The 24,458-nt window shown below is 41.8% G+C and overlaps 1 protein-coding gene and 2 long non-coding RNA genes across 3 annotated transcripts; all 3 read left to right on the top strand.

Annotated features, from left to right (window-relative positions):
- Window positions 1–17,969: 17,969 nt before the first annotated feature.
- Window positions 17,970–20,767, top strand: LOC306918107 (uncharacterized protein; the record flags this gene model as incomplete). Its single annotated transcript, XM_079530990.1, has 5 exons — window positions 17,970–18,219; window positions 19,464–19,568; window positions 19,767–20,144; window positions 20,406–20,504; window positions 20,751–20,767. The coding sequence occupies 5 exons, from the start codon at window positions 17,970–17,972 to the stop codon at window positions 20,765–20,767; spliced, it is 849 nt and encodes a 282-aa protein (XP_079387116.1).
- A 3-nt stretch (window positions 20,768–20,770) lies between these two features.
- On the top strand, window positions 20,771–21,565 carry LOC306918106. The gene is made up of 4 exons (XR_013789286.1): window positions 20,771–20,873; window positions 20,987–21,165; window positions 21,291–21,384; window positions 21,468–21,565. It is a non-coding gene; the product is annotated as an uncharacterized lncRNA (long non-coding RNA).
- A 1,845-nt stretch (window positions 21,566–23,410) lies between these two features.
- On the top strand, window positions 23,411–24,149 carry LOC306918103. Its single transcript, XR_013789283.1, has 3 exons — window positions 23,411–23,459; window positions 23,626–23,889; window positions 24,065–24,149. It is a non-coding gene; the product is annotated as an uncharacterized lncRNA (long non-coding RNA).
- Window positions 24,150–24,458: the final 309 nt, after the last annotated feature.

The following is a 24,458-nucleotide window of genomic DNA, read 5'->3' on the forward strand; positions in this document are numbered from 1 at the left end:
ATCAATTCAAAGGTTTCAGTATGGAAGGTGCCTTTTCAATCATACATTTCAATGCAAGGAGTCTGTATAAAAACTATGGTAAAATTGAGAATTATCTGAGGCAATTCAATAAATTCAAAGTCATTGCTTCATCCGAGACTTGGCTAGAAAAGGAAAAGGGCTATGATGTGGAAATTGAGGGATATGAGTTGTTCACAATTGATAGGACAAATAAAAAGGCAGGTGGAGTTGCATTATACGTTGATTCAGCTTTGAGATGTAACATAGTTCCAGCAATGTCAACTACCATTGATGGAATTATGGAATGTCTAACTAGAGATTGCTGTGGAAGAATCAAAGAACATAATTATCAGCTGTGTATACAGAACACCTGGATCCTGTATAGATATATTCAACAAAAAACTAGAAAGTATGTTACGTACTAATAACAAACTGCATATCGTGTGTGGTGACTTCAATGCCGACCTTCTGAACCCCCATGGGAATAATAAAATAACAGAGTTTATCAATACAATGTATAGCAACAGTTTATTCCCTGTAATCACCAAACCAAGTCGAATCACAGCAGAAACAGCCACACTGATAGACAATATATTTATAAATGCAATAGAATGCCAAACCACAGCAGGATTACTCATAAATGACATTACAGACCATCTACCCGTCTTTGGTATCTTCCAGCAACTACTTAAAAAGGAAACCAATATAAATGTACAAAACAACAAACTGACTAGATGTAGAACGCCTAGAGCTGTGGCTGCCCTTGAGGTGGACCTAAGCGCACAGTCTTGGAATGAGGTATATGCCACTGAGGACCCAGACCAAGCCTATGAGGCCTTTCTGTCCATCCTACTTAAACTATATGATAAGCACTGTCCATTAAAAAAATCTACAAGCAGGAATAAAAACAGACAGGATAAACCATGGATCACAAAAGGCCTAGAGAATGCATGCAAAAAGAAAAACGTACTATATAGACTATTCATGAAACACAGAACGAAGGATGCAGAAAATAGATATAAAACATACAAAAATAAATTACTAAGTATTATAAGGGCACAAAAGAAGGAGTATTATCATAAGCAATTAGAATACCACAGAAACAATATACAAGGTACTTGGAAAATACTAAATCGTATAATTAAAAAAGGTAAAGCAAAAGCAGAATATCCAAACCAATTTATTAAAGATAAAGATTGTGGAGCCGAGAGATACTACCAACTTAACTGAAAGAAATATCAGACAAAATCCATACTCTATATTTATTAGGCGTGTACATGAAAAATAAATCATAGAAATAGTGAAAAAATTCCAAAATAAAAAATCAACAGACAACACAGATATTGATATGATGCTTGTCAAGGATATTATAAACACCATAGTAACACCACTCACATACATATGTAACCAATCCTTCCTAACCGGCATCATCCCTAACAAAATTAAAACGGCAAAAGTCATTCCAATATTCAAAACCGGCGAAAAATCTCAATTCACAAATTATAGACCAATCTCTCTGCTCTCACAATTTTCCAAGATCCTAGAAAAGCTTTTTGTGGCCAGACTTGATAATTGTATAGATAAACAACACACTATTCATCATGAACTACTATTAAAAAAACTGGAAAGATACGGTGTAAGAGGAACTGCAAACTCATGGTTAAAGAGCTACCTTGGCGACAGAACACAATTTGTACACATGAATGGAGTAGATTCTGAAGAGCAAAAAAAAATCACATATGGAGTCCCACAGGGCTCTGTATTGGGTCCAAAGCTATTTATTATGTACATAAATGACGTCTGCGATGTATTGAAACAAATGAGCTGCGTCTTGTTTGCTGACGACACTAATCTGTGCTGCTCAGGAAAACACCTGGATCAGCTCTTGGATACAGTACAAAATGAGCTTACAATATTAAATAAATGGTTCGACATAAATAAATTGTCACTAAATCTAAATAAAACCAAATTCATGATTTTCAGTAATAGATCAATTAACAGAGAGGCTAAAATTATGATAAACAATGTGGAAATTGAACGAGTGTTTGAGAATAAATTCCTAGGTTTAATTATTGACAGTAAACTTAATTGGAAATCGCATATAAATAATCTAAGGACAAAATTGTCTAAAACCATTGCTATAATGAATAAAGCTAAACCTATTCTAAACCAGAACTCGCTATATATGCTGTATTGCTCCCTCGTACTGCCATACATCAACTACTGTGTGGAGGTATGGGGGAACAACTACAAAACAACTATCCAGCCAATCTTTCTACTTAAAAAAAAAGCCATAAGAATTGTCACCCAATGTGATTATTTTGCACCAACCAACCCATTATTTATTCAACTAAACACCTTAAAACTCCAAGATATAGTAGATCTAAATACCGCAATAACAATGTACAAGGCACACAATCACCTGCTCCCGAGCTGTATCCAAGAGCTGTTCTGGCCTAGAGAGAGCCGCTACAACCTAAGGGGCACTGCCATATTCAAACAAACAAATGCTAGAATAAATACCAAAGAGAGGTGCATATCGGTCAGAGGGGTCAAGCTGTGGAATGGACTGGATGACGAACTAAAAAATTGTAGTACAATAAATAAATTAAAAAAATTGTATAGATCAAAAACAATAGATACATATAGAACATTGATATGATGTTTTGTTTTGTTTTCTTGTTTTGTTTCGTTTTTGTTGTTTTTTGTTGTTTTTGTTCTTTTTTGTCTTGTTCCTGTTAACTGTTTTTTCTTGTCTGTCTTTGTTCTTGTTTTTGCTTTGTTTTTTGTTTTATGTTGTGTTTGTTTGTATTTGTTTTGTTTTCTTGTTTGTTTTTTTTTCCTTCTGTTGTTTGCTTTGTTGTATTATTTTACCTATGAAAGTCAATTATTTGGTCAATATTTATTTTTGCAAAAAAATAAATAAATAAATAAACTCTACTCTACTCCTCATTTGAGCTCACTCTTTGTTCCAATTCCGCCACTTGATCTCCAAGAATAGACAATGAACCTTCAATCTTGTTCAGGCTGGACTGAAGTGCATCGGTCTTTTTGTCAAAGTGGGCTAGTAATTCAGATTTGATCTGCATTAAAGCATCCGAGATTGTTTGTAGCAAGACTTCGTGATGATCCATTGTGACCATTAAATAGGCCTACAGCACTTTCCAAATAACAATATAAGGCGTGGGCCGCACCTTAGATTCTGCTCAAGGAAGCTCTGAGAAGGAAGGGAAGTGGTCACGTGACTAGGCTGTGCCATGACACTTTCATGGACACTTTCATGGGAGAAGTGCAATGAATACATGGCAGTGAATGAAGCCGGCTGGACCAGCTTATAACAAACATTATTCATGAACAATTGAGACCTTTTGTAAAGTAATCACTTCTGGAAAATAACAGAAGACATATCACAGGTTGTTTTCTAATCACTTACTTTTCGATGTGCAGAGTGCACAGTATATAATTTTATCTGAGGATCTAAACAGCAGCAGGTATCGTTTCTGGCTCCGAAGTATCGCGATATTTGGCTGCCAGACAGGAGTCAACCAAAGTGCTGCACAGGTTAAAATAAAGACATGGGGCAAACAATGCAATATAAAAATACATTAAAATTATAAACGGGCAGTAGAAAAGCAAACGTGCAATATAAACAGACCTCTGAAGGCAATATAAAAAGGCACAAAACTAACAAGCACTTGCTTACAGTGAGGGGCTGCATCAGCTTTCATTAAAAGCCAAGGAGAAAAAAATACGTTTTCAGCAGGGATTTAAACATATTTATCGACTGGACGGCTCTGAGCCTGGGGACAACTGCTGCAAAGGCTCGGTCACCCTTGGATCTTCTATTGGTCGCTCAACTGTTCTGACCATTGAGCTGACCTGTTTGTCGAGTTTGAAGGCTGTGTCCAGGATGACACAGAGGTTTTTGATAGAGGAGTGAGTGTAGGAACTGAGGGGGCCTAGGATGTCAGGGGAAGGGGTGGGGGAGTTGGGGTCTGACACTAGGTGTTTTGGTCTGCATGGCCAAATTGAAAATGTGTAATTTCTCATTAACCAGGAAAAGAGCTGGATCCAGAAGGCCCGTCGCCCCAACCCCTTCCACAGTTGCATCCAGAGGAGCAATCACCTCAATGACTTCCAGAAGGTATGGCACAAATGACAATATTGGTGAAAATCACTGACAATTGGGGTGAATTATGGTGTATACAACATTCTGCTCCCTCATCCACCCAGAATATATTATACCATGTTAATATGTACTTGAATTATACCTCTTGTGTTCTTTCAACAGTAGAGAAAAACAAACGAGTCCTGAAAAAAAGAAAAAGAGAGGCTGCTACTACTGCTGCAGTACCACAAAGTAAGACACTTTATCGTCAATGACTTTGAGACGGCAGCACAGCTTCTAATAATAACAAACCTTATTTGTATAGCACGTTTAAAACGCTTTGCTGACACAACGATCGTTTAGTCTTTTGTTTAGATATCTGGCAGCTTTTGCATTGTTTCCTCAAAGCAACCGCTGTATGTTATACCAGGTGTCTTTTCTTTCATGTATTTAATTAAAACCTGTACACTACACCCTGTGAAATAATGTTTTCTATGTCTTTGTAATTGAAGACGGTGACGTAGAAGACTCTAATGGGGACCCTACTGAAATACTTATGGCCATGGTGGAAGATTGTAAGTATCAAATAAGATGAATTATAAGCTAATGGTTACATTTTGAATGGATGTTTGGTGTTATAATACCTATACATTTTCCTTGCCATTCACATTTACTTGGCAAGTTAAGTTTATATGGCAAACAAAAGTGCCCCCCACAGCCATGTTCATGCATGCACACAACAGGAACTTCCTTGAATATTTTGGAATTTTGGATCGCCACCTTGCCGTGGTGGAGAGCCTTGCGCGTTCCAATGAACCTGAGAGCGATGCCGTCGGGAGCTTAGTTTAGCTCCTGGTAGGGTCACCCATGGCGGTAAGGTCGAGGGATCAAAGAGAGCGATCCAAAACAAGACCTCAACGGCGGAGTGGGTGGATGATTGCGGCAGAGAAGCTCCACAACGGCCACAAAGGCGGAAGAAGGCTGCAGCAAAGATGGGCCCCCAATTGTCTTGGTCTCCTTGCCATTGGACCCTGGCCTTTTCTTTGTCAAGGATAGTGTGGTGGCTGCCTGTGCACCAGCCTCCCCACTTTAAACGAACCCACGCACAGGCGTTCTCCTGAAGGACCCAACATTTACCCTGCTTGAGAGACTCCCTGATGAACACCCAGAAGGTGTGGAAGAACACTGGACAGCCCTTAAGACCATACTGCTTGAGACCAGCCGGGACACCATTGGCTATAAAACCAGGTCACACCAAGACTGGTTCGATGAAAACGACATTGAAATACAACATCTAATAGATGCCAAACGGAAAGCCTTTTGTACTTGGCAGAATGACATCAACTGCAGGGCCAAAAGGCAGGCCCACTCCAAGGCTAAGGCTCTTGTCCAGAGTAGGGTACGAGAGCTGAAAAATAAATGGTGGATGGAGAAGGCCCTGGAAATCCAGGGGCTTGCTGACTCTGGTGACACCAGGGGCTTCTTCAATGCCACCAGGGCTGTATATGGGCCCAGCTATCGAGGCCTGAACCCCCTCCACTCCAAAGACGGGCAAACCCTGCTGAAGGACAGTGCGGGAATCAATGCCAGGTGGCAAGAACACTTTCAAGAGCTCCTGAATCGGGACACCACAGTTGAGCTGGAAACCATCAACCAGATCCCCCAGCGTCCTATTATGGAGCATTTGGGAGACCCGCCAACTGAAAACGAGGTCTTGGATGCCATCAGGAAACTGAGCAACAACAAACCCTCCGGACCAGATGGGATACCAGCAGAGATACTCAAGCAAGGCGGACCAAAACTCCTTTGTCATATCCATAGCCTCCTCGAAAAGATCTGGGATAAGGAGGAAATCCCTGCCGAACTCAGGGACGCCCTGATTGTCACGATATTCAAGAAGGGAGATAAGGCGGATTGTGGCAATTACAGAGGCATCTCCCTCCTGTCGACAACAGGCAAAGTACTGGCCCGTATACTGGCCAACCGGCTGCTGCCACTGTCAGAAGACATCTTCCCAGAGACGCAGTGTGGGTTTCGTCCTGCCAGGGGAACCTCAGACATGATTTTTACAGCCCGCCAGCTGCAAGAAAAATGTCGGGAACAACACCTACCGCTGTATATGGCTTTCATTGACCTGACGAAGGCCTTTGACTCTGTAAACAGAACTGCTCTCTGGTGTGCCCTCTCCAAGATTGGATGCCCAGACAAGTATCTGAAGATCTTGTGTCTGCTGCATGATGACATGACTGCAACTGTAGTTGGAAATGGTGGCTCGGAAACGGCTCCTTTTAAAGTCGACACTGGTGTCAAGCAGGGCTGCATTATTGCACCAACCCTTTTCGCCATCTTCATATCAGCCATCCTCCACCTCACCAGCCAAACCCTACCTGAGGGAGTCAAGCTCATTTACAGGACCGACGGGGGGCTCTTTAACCTTAACAGGTTCAAGGCAAAAAGCAAGGTGCTCACATCCCCCATCATGGAGCTCCAGTACACGGATGACAATGCCCTAGTGGCTCATTCTGAAGCTGACCTCCAGAACATCTTGGACGCGTTTGCCAGAGCTTACCGACTCCTGGGACTTGACATAAACATCAAGAAAACGCAGATTCTGTACCAGCCAGCTCCTGACACACCCTCCCAAGCCCCCACAATTCACATTGGAAACAACATCCTGGAAAATGTGGATAATTTCGCCTACCTTGGCAGCCTTCTCTCCACAAGAGCCGTCATTGACGACGAAATTCACCACCGCATAGGGTGTGCCAGTGCAGCTTTTGCTAAACTGAGGAAGAGGGTATTTGAAAACCGGGACATCCAGACCAACGCCAAGCTTCTTATCTATCAAGCTGTAGTTCTGCCCACTCTGCTCAATGGGGCTGATAGCTGGACCACCTACAGCAGACATCTGAAGGCTCTGGAGCGATACCACCAGCGATGTCTCCGCAAGATCCTCAGGGTCTCTTGGGAGGATAGGCAAACAAACATCAGCGTCTTGCAGGAAGCCATACCAAGCATTACAACGATCATCACCCGGCACCAGCTACGGTGGACAGGCCATGTCATGCGCATGCCTAACCATCGCCTTCCTAAACAAATGCTGTATGGCCAGCTAATGGAAGGAAAACGCACCCAAGGAGGGCAGAAAAAGAGGTTTAAAGATAACCTCAAGACCCATCTGCGAACCTGTCGCTTCAGCCTCAAAACCTGGGAGGAGGCTGCCCTCCAGAGAGATCTATGGCGCAGGATGGTGCATGACGGAACAGCACAAGCAGAGAAAGACCTCCACCATGTTGCGGAAGCAAAAAGGCAACAGCGAAAACAGAGATCCACCTCCAAAACAGCTCCTCACACCACCACCACCCCCATGACTACCATTCATATATCCACCCACTGCAACAGAGACTGTGGATCCAGGATCGGACTCTTCCAGCACCTGAAGACCCACAGATGACCAGACACACCGACAGGAGGACAATCATACTAGTTTCGAGTGATCGCCGATGATGATGACGATTAAAAACCTGTATACGGCAAAGATTTCTAATTTTAATTATGCTTTAAGTAGAATGTGACATGTCAAACTAGGTTATTCATGATTCTGAATCAATTGCAAGCATTCGTTTTGCACAAAAAACACTCCTTGGGCTACCACACCCAATTGTGATGACCTCATCACATTTCGACATTTGAAGATGGCCATTTTTAGCCCAAGGAGGGTTTTGTTTTGTGCAAAACTAATGCTTGCAATTGATTCAATCATTCAGAATCATGAATAACTATTACTATTGCAATTTATTTTGGGTCAAATCTTAAGCCCTAACCACACCAAAGGGTCAAGACAGTTTTTTTGTCCTTGCGGTGTGATATGTCCTGTTGCACGTTGACCCTAGTGATTCAACGCATGGAATGTCCCAAACCACACCAAAGGGTCGAGAAGGTTTTAGCATTAACTCCTTGTGAGGGTCCATGTCCCAGCCTCAAACAGCAGTACTGACTACACTGTAGCTACTAACGGCTGCTTCTTGAGGATAACTCACAATGCCGTGTGTGTGTGTGTGTGTGTGTGTGTGTGTGTGTGTGTGTGTGTGTGTGTGTGTGTGTGTGTGTGTGTGTGTGTGTGTGTGTGTGTGTGTGTGTGTGTAAGTAAACCACAACAACTTTAACTAGCCGAGTCGAGGAGTCGCTACTTTTTGTAGAGGCCCAGAGTCGACAGCACGCTGAGACCAAGGAGGCTACAGAACAGAATCTGATACAGAACCGATAAGCACTTGTCTGTATGTGTGAAATATTGGATGCGACTTCACTTGTTCATAAACAGAAGTTTGAGCTGTAATAAACAGAAGTTGTTCAAAGATTGTGTTTCATTAACTTTCATATCAGGTGTGGTTTTCATTTAGTCTGTAATTAATGAATTCATACAGTGTTCATTTAATTCAAATGAGTTCAAATGGACCCATCATGTCATGTGTACAGTACATTTTTCAGAGTTGAAGGATTTTACAATGTAGGCTACAGAAAAGGGGGAAAAAAACTTGCTAATGTAAATGCTAAGACTTGGGGACAAAAATGCAATTACTAGTCTGGGGCGAGGAGATAACATTCTACAGTAAGATACTTTTGGCAGGGAGTAATAATGTGGATGTATTTAGTTTACTGTTGTAAGCCCTATTTTGTGTAGCACAATAAAGCTACATTGCTCAAGTCCTTGGTTTGAGGCAATTGATTTAGTATCTGAGCCATAGAGTACATAGGTTGCGTACATTAGTATATATTGAGGACTGATTCAGATGCAGTATGAAACCTGATTGGAATTTCTGCACCTGGATATCTACACTGAATCTGAACAGCAAATATATTAATCGGTGTATCTAAATATAAATGCACTGCAACAGCAACTGTAGTGTACTGTAAAGTGTACACTACAGTATCTAAATATGAAATCACAGCCTATCAACAGTGAATATAGTATGCAGTCTATCAGTGAATACATTGTACAGTCAATAGTAGAATGTACATCTATCACCGGTGAATATAACGTGTGCTGGGGCTATCAATTCATGAACATACTGTAGGCTACAGTCTGAACAGTGAATATATTATTGATCAACAGTTAATATATTTATGTGCAGTCTATAGTAATGTACAGTCCCTGATAAGTATGGTAGTCCTCTGATCAGGTACAGTACCAATAATATAGGAATGTACTGTCTTAATAGCACATTATCACAATGACATGGTGTTTATTAGCAGTGAATAGAAGCATGATATTCACCAATGACATGCTGTATATTACACTGCTCTTCAAAACATGATCTAAGAGAGGCACTCATGCCAGTGTCCTTTAATCACAGATGTATAACTGACAGAACTACGGCCAGGGTCTTATTATTTAATTATTATTATTATTATTCTCTCTCTGTCTCTCTCTGTCTGTCTCTCTCTCTGTCTCTCTCTGTCTCTCTTTCTCTCTCTGTCTATCTCTCTGTCTCTCTCTCTGTCTCTCTCTGTCTCTCTCTATCTGTCTCTCTTTCTCTCTCTGTCTCTCTCTCTCTCTCTCTCTCTGTCTCTCTCTCTCTGACTCTCTTTCTCTCTCTTTCTCTCTCTCTGTCTCTCTCTCTGTCTCTCTGTCTCTCTCTGTCTCTCTCTCTGTCTCTCTCTGTCTCTCTATGTCTCTCTCTCTTTCTCTCTCTTTCTCTCTCTTTCTCTCTCTGTCTCTCTCTCTGTCTCTCTCTCTGTCTCTCTCTGTCGCTCTGTCTCTCTCTCTGTCTCTCTCTCTCTCTCTTTTGTAAGGTTGGAAACCTTTTTTGGGAAAAACTTGTTATTTTTTGACTACTCAGGCCTTAAGATAAATAATTTGACACCCTTCTATAATAGTGTGTTGATGGAAAAACGCACCAGGAGTTCTAACCCATCCTTGTACTGGCTGCTGAGGGAGCCGGTAATCAAGGGGGCTCGGCTGGGCCCCACAGTGGAGGAAGTGCCGACGGGGACTCTAATAAACAAAGGCCTTACTACAGTCCAACACCTGCTAGAAACTGCTGGAGCACATATGGACAATGCAGTGGAGGTGGCGAGAAGACTGGAGGTCCGATCTGTTCGTGTAGCAGGGAGGATGCTGGAAAAGATCAGGATGGCCGTCACACACGAGGATAGAACATTGCTGGAAGAGTGGTCCAATGGACAAAAAGCACCGAATGAAACGGATGTTTTTCCCGGGCTGTGCATCAGGCCACAACTTGGCGACTGTCAAGGACAATGGGAATGGACAGTCGGTCATGGATGCAGATGGAATCGGTTAGCGGGAAAACGCTCTATCAGGGGTGTGTCAAAGTCTTAAACAAGGAAAAACTCAAAAATAGAGTAGACACACCCTGGAGGAAACATCTCAATGTACACTCTGATGTAAAACCTGCCTGGAGCACATTATACAAACCACCATTAACAAAAAATACGAGTGATCTGCAATGGCGTGTGTTGCACGGTATTATAGCAGTGAATGCCTTTGTGTCTGTTCTGAACCCTGAGACTTCAGATAACTGTATGTTTTGCACACAAAGAGAAACCATTTTTCACTGTTTTACATTATGTGCAAGATTGGAAGCCATGTTTAAGTCACTTAGTACTTTGTTGACGGCCTTTGGAGAGGTTTTTACGACACAAATGTATATATTTGGTTATAGGTATGGAAAGAAAAACAAGAAGAAAGGCAGATTACTAAATTACCTATTTGGACAGGCGAGATTGGCGACCTATTTAAGTAGGAAAGAAAGAATGGATGGAGGACAGAGGTGTGATTGTCTAGCAATTTTTAAAAATCTAGTTAAAGCAAGAGTTTTGTTTGAATACAAATTTTATGAAAAAATGGATGAATTGGAGGTTTTTAAGGGTGTTTGGGACTATGAAAGTGTGCTTTTTTCTGTAAATGATGAGGGAGTCACTTTTGTAAATGAATTGCTCTAAAAATAAAAAATAAAAATAAAAAAGAAAGGGGAAAAAAATGGGGTAAGGTCCTATTGTAATTTGTAACTGTTTTTTAAAATTTCAAGAATAAAGAGGTTGTTAAAAGTCAAAAGTCTCTTCTCTCTCTCTCTCTCTCTCTCTCTCTCTCTCTCTCTCTCTCACCCACAGCTGTGCAGTATAGAGAGAGGTGCAGTAAGCTCTAAACAGGTTAACCTTTACATCAGTAGTACAGTGGTGACATTTCCTAAACATGTTTGCGTGTACATAGAGCATTCTCCTCTGTCTAGACATATCCTTGTCATCCTCTAGGGTGTCTGTTATAATGTGCAGTTAATATATTTATGTGCAGTCTATAGTAATGTACAGTTCCTGATAAGTATGGTAGTCCTCTGATCAGGTACAGTACCAATAATATAGGAATGTCAGGACGGATCATACCTGTCTCAGTTTGTGAGTGTGTATCTTCAAAACTATGCCATAGATAGACTTCTAAACTGTGTTGGGTACTCAACTTGGCAATCTGAGCTATGTCTGAAAGATTGGAGGGGTTCAGACAAACTGGGAGAAGACTGTGCATTATAGGATAGGTGCCTAGGTTATAGGATAGGCCACTGTCAGGCATCGATAACTTGGCAAGCAAACTGACACTTTGGGAGCCAACCTAAAGCACAGCAAGGGAATGTAGACATACTGTGGCATGACAGTGGAGCAAACAGCACTGCAGAGTCAGGACTCAGAACATGTAATAACTCATGTAATACACTTGTAACTAACTAACTAACTAACTCATGTAATAACGGCTCATATAATGTATTACTGACTATGATACATGTAGTATGATGCATCATACATGCAGTATGATGACATAATACTGCATGATACTGACATGATTATGAAGATGTAACACTCAACAATATTAGCTGTTATTATGAACTGTTATTACACTACAAGTGGCTACCTAAGGTTATTAATGTATAGTGGTTTTCAACCAGTGGTCCTTGAGGGGGTTTGAGGTGGTCCCCAGCTAAATGATGTAGACTGTAGAGTTGTTAACCAATTGGACCCTTATTAGATCATTAACTCTTGAGAGCGTGAAATGCAACCAAATGGACCCTGGTTTCATTTTACGCTCTCAACACCTGCATTGGGCTACTAAGAAGTCTACATAATTAGAGCATGTTCAATAATTCTTATTTTGATCGTTTGCCTGTTATCTCGCCTAATGGTATACCAACATCAATACAGCATGGAATTGTGGACAAAATCTTATCCAACGACAACAAAATATTCTTCAGATTTGGGTCTGAGAGGATAAATGACACGGTATTCAAATGAAGAATGAATGCAGAACCGTGAATAATGGTCCTCAATATGAAAAAGTTTGAAAACCATTGTTGCAACACAATAGATTGTTAGACTACAATCGTGTTTATTACATGAGCTTATTTGTTTATTACATGAGCTTATTACACTATGGTTATTACACTATGTCAAGGTACCACAGACCTTCAGAGGTCTGTATGCGTACAATGAATAAAATGTGATCGCATATTATGTCAATGCTACAAGCAAAAGGCCCCAGTTTGGCCTATGCAAGCTGTGTCTTATTTATATATATATATATATATATATATATATATATATATATATATATATATATATATAAATATATATATATATATATATCCTATGCCAATATTGCCCAAATGTGCCCAAAATGTGCTGACCTCATCACATTATGCTGCATTCATCACATTTGTGATGATGGCTATATGGCCGTTTTAAGCACAAGGCCTGTTTTTTGTGCAAAACTAATAATGCTTGGAATGGATTAAGAAACATGAAAACCCTGCGCAAAAGGAAACTTGGCATTTTTGCATTTTATAGGATGGGGTCACATATAAACCCCTATAAAAATCACTGCTCAATACCGACAGCCGGTCAGCAAGTGGATTCATAAATTAATGTATATAGACAATATTTTAGGCCAATAAAAAAAGACTATTCAATTCAATTCAATTCAAAGGAGCTTTATTGGCATGAGAAAACAAACGTTTACATTGCCAAAGCAACTGTTACAAAAATATGTAGTTTATAGTTTTATTTTAGTTTTCCCCCCACAATAATCCAGTTTGCTTATTCACAAATCCCAGCACAGTATTTGCATGTATGAATTAAATATGAGTTTTTTCTTTTAGATCTATATGGACGGGACTTTTAAAACGTGCCCTAGGCCGTTTTATCAGTTTTACAGCATCCATGGCCTGTACTTGGGGAGGGCCGTCCCCTTTGTATTTGTCCTCATGAGTGGCAAAACGGAGGCTATGTACAGCAGTGTGCTACGGCACATAAAGTGGAAGGTCCGCCACGCCACAGGACAACAGTAGGTTATGTTTCTGTCTGTCTGTCTGTCTGTCTGTCTGTCTGCCTGCCTGCCTGCCTGCCTGCCTGCCTGCCTGCCTGCCTGTGTCCGTGTGTGTGTGTGTGTGTGTGTGTGTGTGTGTTTGCACATTCACTGTCTGCATGTATCATTGCTTTATATTTTTGTGAGAAATAAGAGTAACCCATTTTTCTGTGTTTCTATCTATCTTTCATCCCTCCTGTCATGAATCTAGATGGATGCCAGAAAGAGTCATCACAGACTTTGAAATTGCAGCCATGAATGCCGTAGGTGCTGAGCTCCCAGGAGTCCGCACAAATGGCTGTTATTTCCACTTCTGCCAGAGCCTGTGGCGCAAAATCCAGGAGCTTGGCCTGTCAGGTATAGTGGCAGCACACATTAATGAGTCATTTGGTTCATAGATTCTAAGACGGTCTGGGAGACCCTGTTGATGTTTTGAATGCATGTTCAATTATATTTCTATAAAAACCTGGCACCATGCACCAGGCATAGACTTTTACTATATATGTGTGTTCTTAATGAAAGCCTATATCAACTTTCTAAAGTTGTACAATAACTTTAAAGGCTACCCCCTTTAGAGTCTAAATATAATATTTGATAATATTCAGAGGTGAGGTGAGGGGCAGAACGAAATAAATGACAAGAATTGAATCTGAGAGGCTAGAATAGGACTATATAGACCCTAATAGCTTATCTCTCCTGTTGGAAGAGAGGCTGGGCACGATATTTACTGTATGTAGGTGTTTATTACATGCAATTTAGTACTTTGATCTCAGTCAATTTTCAGGGAGTTAATTTATATTTCTTTACACAACTTTTGCAGGTCCATACAGGCACAACCAGCAGCTTAAAAAGTGGATCAGGAAGGCCATGGCTTTAGGATTCCTGCCACTTGCGGTTGTTCGTCAGAACTTCAGGCTCCTGGCCACGTCCCGACAGACCAGGCGGCTGAGGCGTGTGCACCCAGAAGTGGATGATTTCGTCCAGTATATGGAGCACACATATGTGGGGGAGAATGCCATCTTCCCCCCAGCCGTCTGGAATGTACATCGCCGTCGGTCAGAAAACCGAACGAACAACCGCATTGAAGGTAACAACTTATATTTCTTTACTGTAATAGTTAACATATTGAAAAACATATTATAGATTCTCTTTACAATTTGTAAGGAGACAGGAGGTGTGTGTGGTATAGCCTTGTGAGACCATTCTGATCTCACAAGAACACACGCTATTGCTTGCAGATCAGTCAAGATACTGTAAGTTTGGACAGAATGGGAAAACTAGTGGTTCTGAATTTAATAAATTTTAAAAAAAAAATGTTTTTTTCACCAGCCTTTCGTCCTTTTTCATGATGCCATTTGTTTATATAAACATATGAAACAATATCGAACCATATGGCATCATGACACTTAAAAAATGACACTTAAGTCAAAAGTGAGGTTACATCTGTGCATCTTCTCACGCAGAATTGGTTCAAATAGCTAAATGTCATTGAGAAATGTATAAACAAATGTCAATGGGCCACATGCCTTGGGTGCTGTATTTACACATCTATGATCGTTTCAGGTTTCCATCACAGATGGAATGCAAGTATGGATCGACGCCACCCATCCATATGGGTCTTCATCCGGCGTCTTAAAGACGAGCAACGCCTGGTGGAGACGGTGATTGGGATGGCGGACCGCGGTGACCGCCCGCCCACCCAAAGAAGAAAGTGGAGGAGGCAGGAGGAGAGGCTGCAGCGGCTGCGGAGGCAGTACCGGAGGGGTGACAGGACATTAGACCAATACTGGGAGGCAGTCCAGTACCTCATCGTCAATTTTGAATAGGCCACCCCACCAACACCACCACCACGTCCTGCCAGCCTGCCTGCGAGGGAGGGAGGGAGGGAGGGAAACCTCCTTGTGGCTCATACTTTTTTATTTTCTTGCCTTTCTTTTTTCTTACTTTATTGCCTCATGCTATTTTTGTTTGTCTCTGCCATTGGCAGGTTGGCATTTTTTGGTGCCTGAACTTTCAGTCAGATTGGGAGGACTGTGACTGACAGATGTGGACAGTAACTGTAGTTAAGTACAGTACGTCAGTATTTCATTTGTTTTTATGCCAGTGTGGCTGGGCGCCCCTCTCTTAAATGTGTAGCCTACTTTACTTGAGTATTTTATTTGTTTTTTATGCCAGTGTGGCTGGGCGCCCCTCACTTAAATGTGTAGCCTACTTTATTTGAGTATTTTATTTGTTTTTTATGCCAGTGTGGCTCGGCGCCCCTCACTTCAATGTGTACTTTACTTGAGTATTTTATTTGTTTTTTATGCCAGTGTGGCTCGGCGCCCTTCACTTAAATGTGTACTAATAAATGTGTACTCAAATGTGTACTCATAAACCACATGCCGGTTGTTTTCGCTTAATATCCTTTGATATCCCCTTTTGGACGGAATTCATTTCTAATGATGACAACAAATCTGTGTTTCTGCTATATTAAGTTGAGCTACTCAATTTTTGTTTCTTCTCCACTTCACAGTTCACACACCCACACACATGCAGAAGGGGGTTCCTGCGTGTGATATGTTGTGCCCCATGTCTGAGGAATCGTCCATGTATCATCTGTCTGTCAATTCGTTGATATGAAAATTTTTACTTTTACTTTTGAATATTATGTATTTTTATTTGTTTTATAATCGAGTAACATTCACAGATTAATATCCTTTGATATAAGGATAATAAAAAGACTATTCATGCACAGAATAGGAATGTGTAAAAAGCAGTGCTTATCACTAGGCATTATCATTCATGGTATTATATTGACACTTGTGAATATAGAGGATATTATGGGGATTTTAGGAAAGGCGCTGTGCGTCATAATACCATAATATGTCATATATGTTGATATTTATTATTGTTGTTATAATAATAATAATAATATATTATTATTATTACCCGCTTTTGGACGTCAAATTTGGCACATACCTGTTAATGGCCAAATATAGGAGAGGTAGAAAAAAGGAAGGCTGGCAATGCCTATTGGTCAGTTTTGGCACATGCCAAGGTCAACACTGTATCACAAGTAAAAGTCAAACCTCGACTTTTTGACAGACCCCGGGAAAAGTCACCGTTTGACTTTTCAAAAGTCAAATACTGACTTTTCTCAAGGGGGCGCTGTTTTTCCTTTGTCTTGTCAATATTAAACCGAACAGGGATAAAAACGGTTAAAACACGTGGATTTAATGCAACATAACGCACGTCACTCGCCACCCTAACAATCCTGGGAATATTATGATAATATTGAATATTTTTCAATTAGTATTGTTTGAGACCGAGAGTTTTGATTAACATTTCCGACTCCATGACGTCATGTCAGATTACTTCTGTCTGCCTGCCTGCCTGTCTGTCTATCTGTCTATCTATCTAACCGTGTGCTTGTCTACTATTCCGGCACTTTAAAATGGCGTTGAGAATCACTGCTAGAGCCGTACAAATACAAATCTTCTCTTATGGGGGTCCCTGGCATATCTTTTTTCAAATGGGGGTCCACAGGATAATTAGTCCTTGACATGAAAAAGTTTTATTTGTAGGCTATATTTTTCATTTTCTGAAAAAGCAAAGATCCTCATAGTTAATGGGTCCTTGCAAATAAAGCATTTGAGAATTGTGTTATTTTTATTTGAAAATAGCTGATCTAAAATGCAATGCATAGCAATGCGATTTGTTGTGGGCTTGTAGGTCTGTCTGTCTGTCTGTCTGTCTGTCTCTGCTGTGTCTGTCTGTCTCTGTCTGTCTGTCTGTCTGTCTGTCTGTCTGTCTGTCTGTCTGTCTGTCTGTCTGTCTGTCTGTCTGTGTCTGTCTGTCTGTCTGTCTCTGCTGTGTCTGTCTGTCTGTCTGTCTGTCTGTCTGTCTGTCTGTCTAATGCATGTCAAACTGGGGGTCCTTGAAATTAAAATGGCGTTGAGAATCACTGCTAGAGCCGTACAAATACAAATCTTCTCTTATGGGGGTCCCTGGCATATCTTTTTTCAAATGGGGGTCCACAGGATAATTAGTCCTTGACATGAAAAAGTTTTATTTGTATATTTTTCATTTTCTGAAAAAGCAAAGATCCTCATAGTTAATGGGTCCATGCAAATAAAGCATTTGAGAATTGTGTTATTTTTATTTGAAAATAGCTGATCTAAAATGCAATGCATAGCAATGCGATTTGTTGTGGGCTTGTAGGTCTACTTTTGGGCAGTAATGTACAATGTAGAGTGTTGCATTCTCTGTTTTGTTTTCTCTTGCAGATCATTCCTATACCAACCTCATTCCTGCCAACCTCCCAAACCTACCACAACCTCTTTCAAACAAACCAAAGGCACTTTTAAGAGCCACGTTTATTGTCTGTCTCTCCCTCTCCTGTCACGCTGTATCTGTCTGTCTCTCTCGCCCTTTCTATTTGTGTGTCTGTCTCTATACCTTTGTTTGTCATCTACATCTGTTGTCTGTGTTTTGTACTTTTTACTCATCACCATGAGTGACTCCGAAGATCCGTTCGCGGACCTGGATGAGTTTGTTGATCAGCTAGAACAGAAGGACCAACAGAATGTATTAAACACTCTTGATGACTTGTTTCCACTGGAGTCACAAGGGGAGGCACCACCAGCATCTAAGAAGTCAAAGAGAAAGACACCTCAGCCGGCGGTGAAGTGGGCAAACAGAGATTGCGATGGAAACATCATCCCTGCGAGGCCCAGTTCAAGCAGGACACCGTCAAATCAGGGTCAGTATTGTTGTTGCATTAAATATATTTGAGAGATCTTGCTTATTTTGCCACTCAAATCAAGGAGTACAAAACAAGTAGTCACTAGTGTTGGGTAATTGAAAGAGATAAATTAAGACTTATACTAGTACATACAGTACTAAAGCAGTATACAAAACAAGATAATCAAAGTTGTCGTCATTGTGAGCTGGGACGGCACTGTTTCAGGCAGTAAAGCAACTGCTGAGCTGAAGTTTACCGGTTCAAACCCCAGCTCCCCCTTGGGTTAAGGCCTAATCATAGTTGAGTTTTCGGTGATGAGGTGACCACCGCTATCACCCAAAACTACAACATGACGTGACGTCACTGCACGGCGGTGAAGAGAAACCACCTCTCTCCCCAGCCCTTCTCTCTGTGTTTACTCACCACCGCTCCGGGCAATGTCATTGGTCTAGAAGTTGTTATGTTGGGCTGGCTATAGTGTATTTGATAATAGTTGCTCAGCTCGCACACACGCACAGAAACACACTCGTCATGGCCAGGACCGTTGTGGTTTTGTGAGTGTGTGTGTGTGTGGGGGGGGGGAATGGGTGGCTGCGTATAAACAGTGACACTTGGTGGTGAAAAAACGCTATTTCCGTGCTCCGAGTGGCTGCACCACTCATAAATAGAATAGGAACAGAAAAGGACCAGAAAGGCATATAGCCAGTAGAGAGAAAACAATGGACGAATTTGAGGAAGTGTTGGCCATGGAGGGTAGGAGATATGAGCATGGTGATGGACTAACTTTCATCAAAACAATGGTGCCGGTTCGATTCCCCGGACGGGCAGGAAAAATCTGGGTCAGGAAGTGATTGGTCATCACTCACCCAACACCGCTGAAGTGCCCTTGAGCAAGTCACTCTGACTGAACCCCCAACTGCTCCAGTGGAGCTGCTTAGTGGCCAACGGTATAAGACTGATGTTGTTGTACTGGTCAGCTCCCAGGTTTGAATGTGTGTCTGTGTGTGTTTCTATGTGTGCAGGGCGTTGCTGAAAATGAGCATGCTCAGCTATACCCTGGGTAAATAAAGGAGGGAAAGAAAATGAATGGCGCTTCATTAATTTCATAGGCAATTGAACTGTTGTCCACTGAAATGTATACTAGTCATCTCAGGCTGGATAATAAGGTTGCCTGCCACTACTAGCCTTTAAACAAATAGGACATTGATTTTAGTCTTATGAATGTGAATGAGTGTTTCTTTTGTTATTTCTTCTGTTAGCAGCTGGTCCAAGTAGGAAGGATGATCCTGTTGTATCCCGTCAAAAGACTGTTCCTCCCTCTGTTCCTGACACTAACTATGAGGTGGCAGTTTCTCCAGATAATGTTGGTGTGTATTTCATTATCACATTTATATTTTATTGTAAGTTTGTAACAATCTGTCATCGAGTTCAAATGTTAATTACATGTTTGTATTTCAAATTCTTCTCAACTACACTCTTCCCAGCCATTCCATGCATTATACTTTGTATATCATGTAAAACAGAAAGTGATTTTTGATTTTCAATATGCCGTACTATTTTAACAGAGAGTTTCATACAAGAGCTCCAGCTCTCACTGGGGGATGTTCAGGAAGCACCAACCGCATCAGCGCCTCTCCAGGCTTCTTCCGACTGGAGTACACGGAAGCGTCTCTTTGCAGAGAGATGGAGAGCAGAGAGACCCAGGCTAGTCAACAGTGCAGCAGCAAAAGAAAATGTAGCCCCACACATCTGCCAACAGTGTGCCATGAATCCAGCTGCTGTTCGCTGTCATGACTGCCAACCACGCCCCTACCTCTGTGCTGAATGTGACGTCATCACACACTCCAGATATGTGCTCCACAACAGAGATGCCATGACTGCCGGTTTCTACCAGCCGTTGTCTCCAACCACTTGCATTGTGGATAAGGCTACCTGCCATTGTGGTAAGTTCTTGTTTGTGAGTACACCGTAACATATTTAACTGACACGTTAAGCTTGTTAGTTTGATCACTTAAACAATACTTTGTTGTTTTCATTTTAAATGCATTTGCATGCCCCATGTCAATCAGCTTCCTGAGAATATATTGGAATACTTTTTCAGCAATCTATTTGACATTTCTCAAGAACAGATTCTGTCTCTTGTGGTCGTTCAAGCGATCATGATGTATTTCCTATTGAATTTATGATGTATGATTTTTTTTCAGAGCGCTTTGTACCTGTGCAGATACCTGATTTAATTTGTAGTTGTCCAAAAGAGGCATTGAGGCTGAAGCCAGGGAAAGGGGTTTCTCTCATCACAATGAGTAAGGAACTGAAAGTCTTTAATAAAATCCTTCTTAAAACTAAATTTTCACAAGTTGTCTTCAGTACGTATATAAAATATATGCCACGCCCACACTGTACCACCCTGACCCTGTTGAAGTTCCTGTGTGCGTGTGTGTGTGTGTGATCTCCACATGCCCGACCTGAGTTGTGATGCATGCAACGCCACTTGGACTGCTGGAATAGATGCGTTAATTAACCGGAACTACTGGCCTGCTACGCTTCAGTTCACCACCGTTTATGAGACGGATGTTTTCCATTCATTCGAACAGATGAAGATGGCATCACCAGGGTTGTCCTGCCAGGCCTTTTTAAGAATGCTTGATCAGCGCACTGTCCACTTTGGTCGTGTGAGTATTGAACTTCTGTAGCCTACAGAACATCTGTTTGTCATCTGGGTTGAATTGGCTGCTAATATAATGGTTGCACATTATTAGCTGTCGATTTCTTTATTTTTAAATAGACTGGGACGATCCTAAGAGATGCCTTTCAGAAATCCTTTTTTGAGTGGGAAGCGGTGCAGTTTGAGCTGGAAAACCTCTGCAAGGAAGAGCCTTTCAAGTGTCCAGCATGCACACCGGACATGGTTGCATTATCAGTGGACGGAAATCGCAAACATTACCGTTTCAAGAATGCAGCCAGGTACTTCTAAATGAGTATATTGTAACACCATTTATCTAAATAAAAAAACAAGTCTAATATGCACCAAGTGTCCTCATACTGTAAGATATAGTAAGCTGTTAGTGTGCCGTTTTTGTTTTCTTCAGATCTGAGGAACCGGCTATCTTTGAAGGCAACTTCATAGCCAAGGATGAAGACGTGCACAGATTTGTGGAATACATACACCAGAAGACAAAGCATGTAAGCATGATTGGATTGCATACAATAATTATATGTGCACGAGTACATACGAAGGTTTTCATCTTTCATATTCCATAATGTAGAACTCCGGAAAAGGTGTTTGTGGAGGGGAGTGGACAGCAGCCAGAGAGACCTCCAGAAAATCTACCAGCCGTATAGATGAAGAGGGACTGGAACTCGCGGTGTGTCGGCATGGAGTGTTACGGCCGGGCTCCACCGGGCGCGTCAGCGTCGCGTCTCCGTCACCGTCAGGGAATGTTCCCTTTTTAATCAATGAAGGGTGGCTCCACTGCCCGCGTTGACGGAGACGCGACGCGTGCATTAAAATTGAACCGGTGCGTTTTTTGACGCGACGCGACGGAGACGCAACGCGTCCGGTGGAGCCCTGGCGTTACTCTGTGCCCTAAATATGTACAGGGGAGAAATATATGCCTACCCCATGTACCTGCAGCAAAAGCTGGCCAGCAGCCAAATCAATTTTTTTTGTATGGATGTGACATGCAGATATTGGCCCTACCTCAAAAAAGTGTCAGATCAATGTCCAGAGCTGAAGCATCTTTTGAACATGAAGCCATTTCTTTCCGTGTTTCATGCCAAAGCCCATGATTTCAAATGTGAGGTAAGGAAACATTGCCATTGGATTGAATGACTTTATCAGAACACTAGTACGTGAATGTCGCGGCTTGTCGCCATCATCTGAGCATTGTATTTGTTGTATATTTACCCAGGTGAAATGGAGTGGGCAATACCAGGATGGCGCTGTCACGGTTCGAGTCAAGACAGTGAATGAGGACCCAAGTGCAAGATGAGAGGCAGAGGCAGCTCAGTTCAAATTAAGGTTTTTATTTCACCAAACCAGAGTAGGAGGCATTCATCAGTGTCCAGGTACAGGCAAAGGTCAAAACACGGGTAGGCAGTCAGAAGTGAACACAGAACAAGGAGTACAAAGGGAAACACTAAACTGGGAAAACTAGGGGATCTGAAATACAGGGCAAACGAGGAGTCAAGGAACAAGGTACTAACAAATACTCACAGTGACAATAATTAACGAACCAACGGAGAACTGAAAACACAAGGGTATATAAATAGACAAGGACTAACTAGACACAGGTGAACGCAACAGACAAATCAACACAGGGATTGGCTGGGAGACTAACATGACACAGGAGGAGAACACTACACTAATCACAGGGTTAGACAAGGCAGGTAAACATGGGCAACACAGGAAACCAAGAGACACTAGACACTACAAAATAAAACTTAAAAGTACACAAAAGTAAAACCCAAAACAAGGAACCTAGGGAAACACATCAGGGTGACAGAACAGGTCACGTATCGTGACAGGCGCGGGTCAGACACTAGGGGAGGAGGTAGAGCAATGCAATGCCTTCCTCTCTAGGATTGCAGTGACCACAAAACACATGTCAAAAGCAGGTGAGGTGACCACATACAGCACTAGCTGTAAAGAAAAAACATTACTTAAGTGTACTTAGGATGTTAACATTTATTGTCTCCACCAGCCGAAGGCATGGGGAGAGTATGTTTTGCTGTTTGTCTGTGTCCATCCGTGTGTGTGTGTCCATCCATCCGTGTACAGCGAATCTCCGGCACTGTTGGCTCAGCCGATGCCAAACTGTGCACACACACTCCCTGGATGCCAACGACACACCTCTGCCCCAATTATTACACAATGGCCTGGTATAGCGTCATGAGGCCGATTTTTAGCAAAACTAATTTCTTTATATTTTTTGATAATGTTGATATCAATTTCTTTTGGCAGGACGCAACGACATGTTAACCCTCATGGCTATGAACTGGAATCGGAAAAAGTGTGACAATTTAGCCACCGCACTGGCTCGCCGGTATCAGAAGGTAATGACATCAATAACGTTCTTTTAGATGTTGAATATCCCGACATGTTAGAGACAACATTTGTTTTATTGGCTATGATTCATTGTAGACCAGCAAGGCTCTTCAAAGCCACTTACAGAACCTTGAGTCGATGAAGGTCAAATTTGCAGTGGCAGAGAGCCAGTTGGAAGAGTGGGTCCAGGATGTAAAGGAGTGGGCTGAAGGTATAACGCTGTTCTCATTAAATGCTTTTGCCAGGTGACATCAGTAGAGAATGTAATGTTAACTTCCACTCACATTGTGCCTTGTACTCATCCTCTACTGCAATCTTGCATGAAATTGTGAATAATTTTTCACTTAAAGTGCAACCCACCTATTTCGTCTTTGCAGCACCAGCTGCATACGGGCCCAGTGGCTTGGAAAGCACAATTGAGATGCTAGTGGTGAGTCTCAGGAGGAGGACCCAGCGCCTTTATGCCGATAATTCTGGGAACAAGGGGCGTGCCAGGATCCGCCGCAAGATTAGGTCGGAGAAAGAGGTCTTGTCTTCTGCTGTGGAGCAATATAACAGCATGGTTCCATGCAACGAAGCCCTGTCCATGGAAACCATTCTGTCTGTTGAGAAAGCATGGCCATGGCACCTACAACTCACTGGTATGTACACTAGTCTGTTGACTACCAACAAATCAGATGCATAACGACACAATAATAGATCATATGCTTGCTTGTTGAACTGAGGAGTGGCCAACACATGAATCATGTGTTTACAAATGGCAATTGGCAATCCTACTCATTCTCCCTGTGAATCTGTGTCAAAAATGCATTCCAGACTCTGTCGATCTCAAGACGAAGAGAAAGGCATTCGACACCGTAATGGCTGTAAGGAGACATGAGGAGGAGAAGAAGATCCTCGTGAAAGAGATGAATCAACACTGGAAGTCTCTTTCAACTCGTGCTGATGGCCTAAAGGAGCTATCTTGCATTATTTCATCTGAGGCAACGGAAGGTATGTATTGCAATATAATAATTCATAGACATGATACACAACTCTGACGACTGTTGTTAACCCATTCTGGGCAGGAACCCCTTCTAGTGTTGTAAGCATTATGTTATACTTTAGCTATTGAAAAATAGCAGATCATAGCGCGGCACTATGAGCTTGTAGATCTGCAATTTTTGAAAAATCCTGAAAATGTGGCGCGAATCTTTGAATATATATTCTG

The sequence above is a fragment of the Electrona antarctica genome, assembly GCF_951216825.1.
Source record: "Electrona antarctica genome assembly, contig: scaffold_222, whole genome shotgun sequence".
NCBI lineage: Eukaryota > Metazoa > Chordata > Actinopteri > Myctophiformes > Myctophidae > Electrona > Electrona antarctica.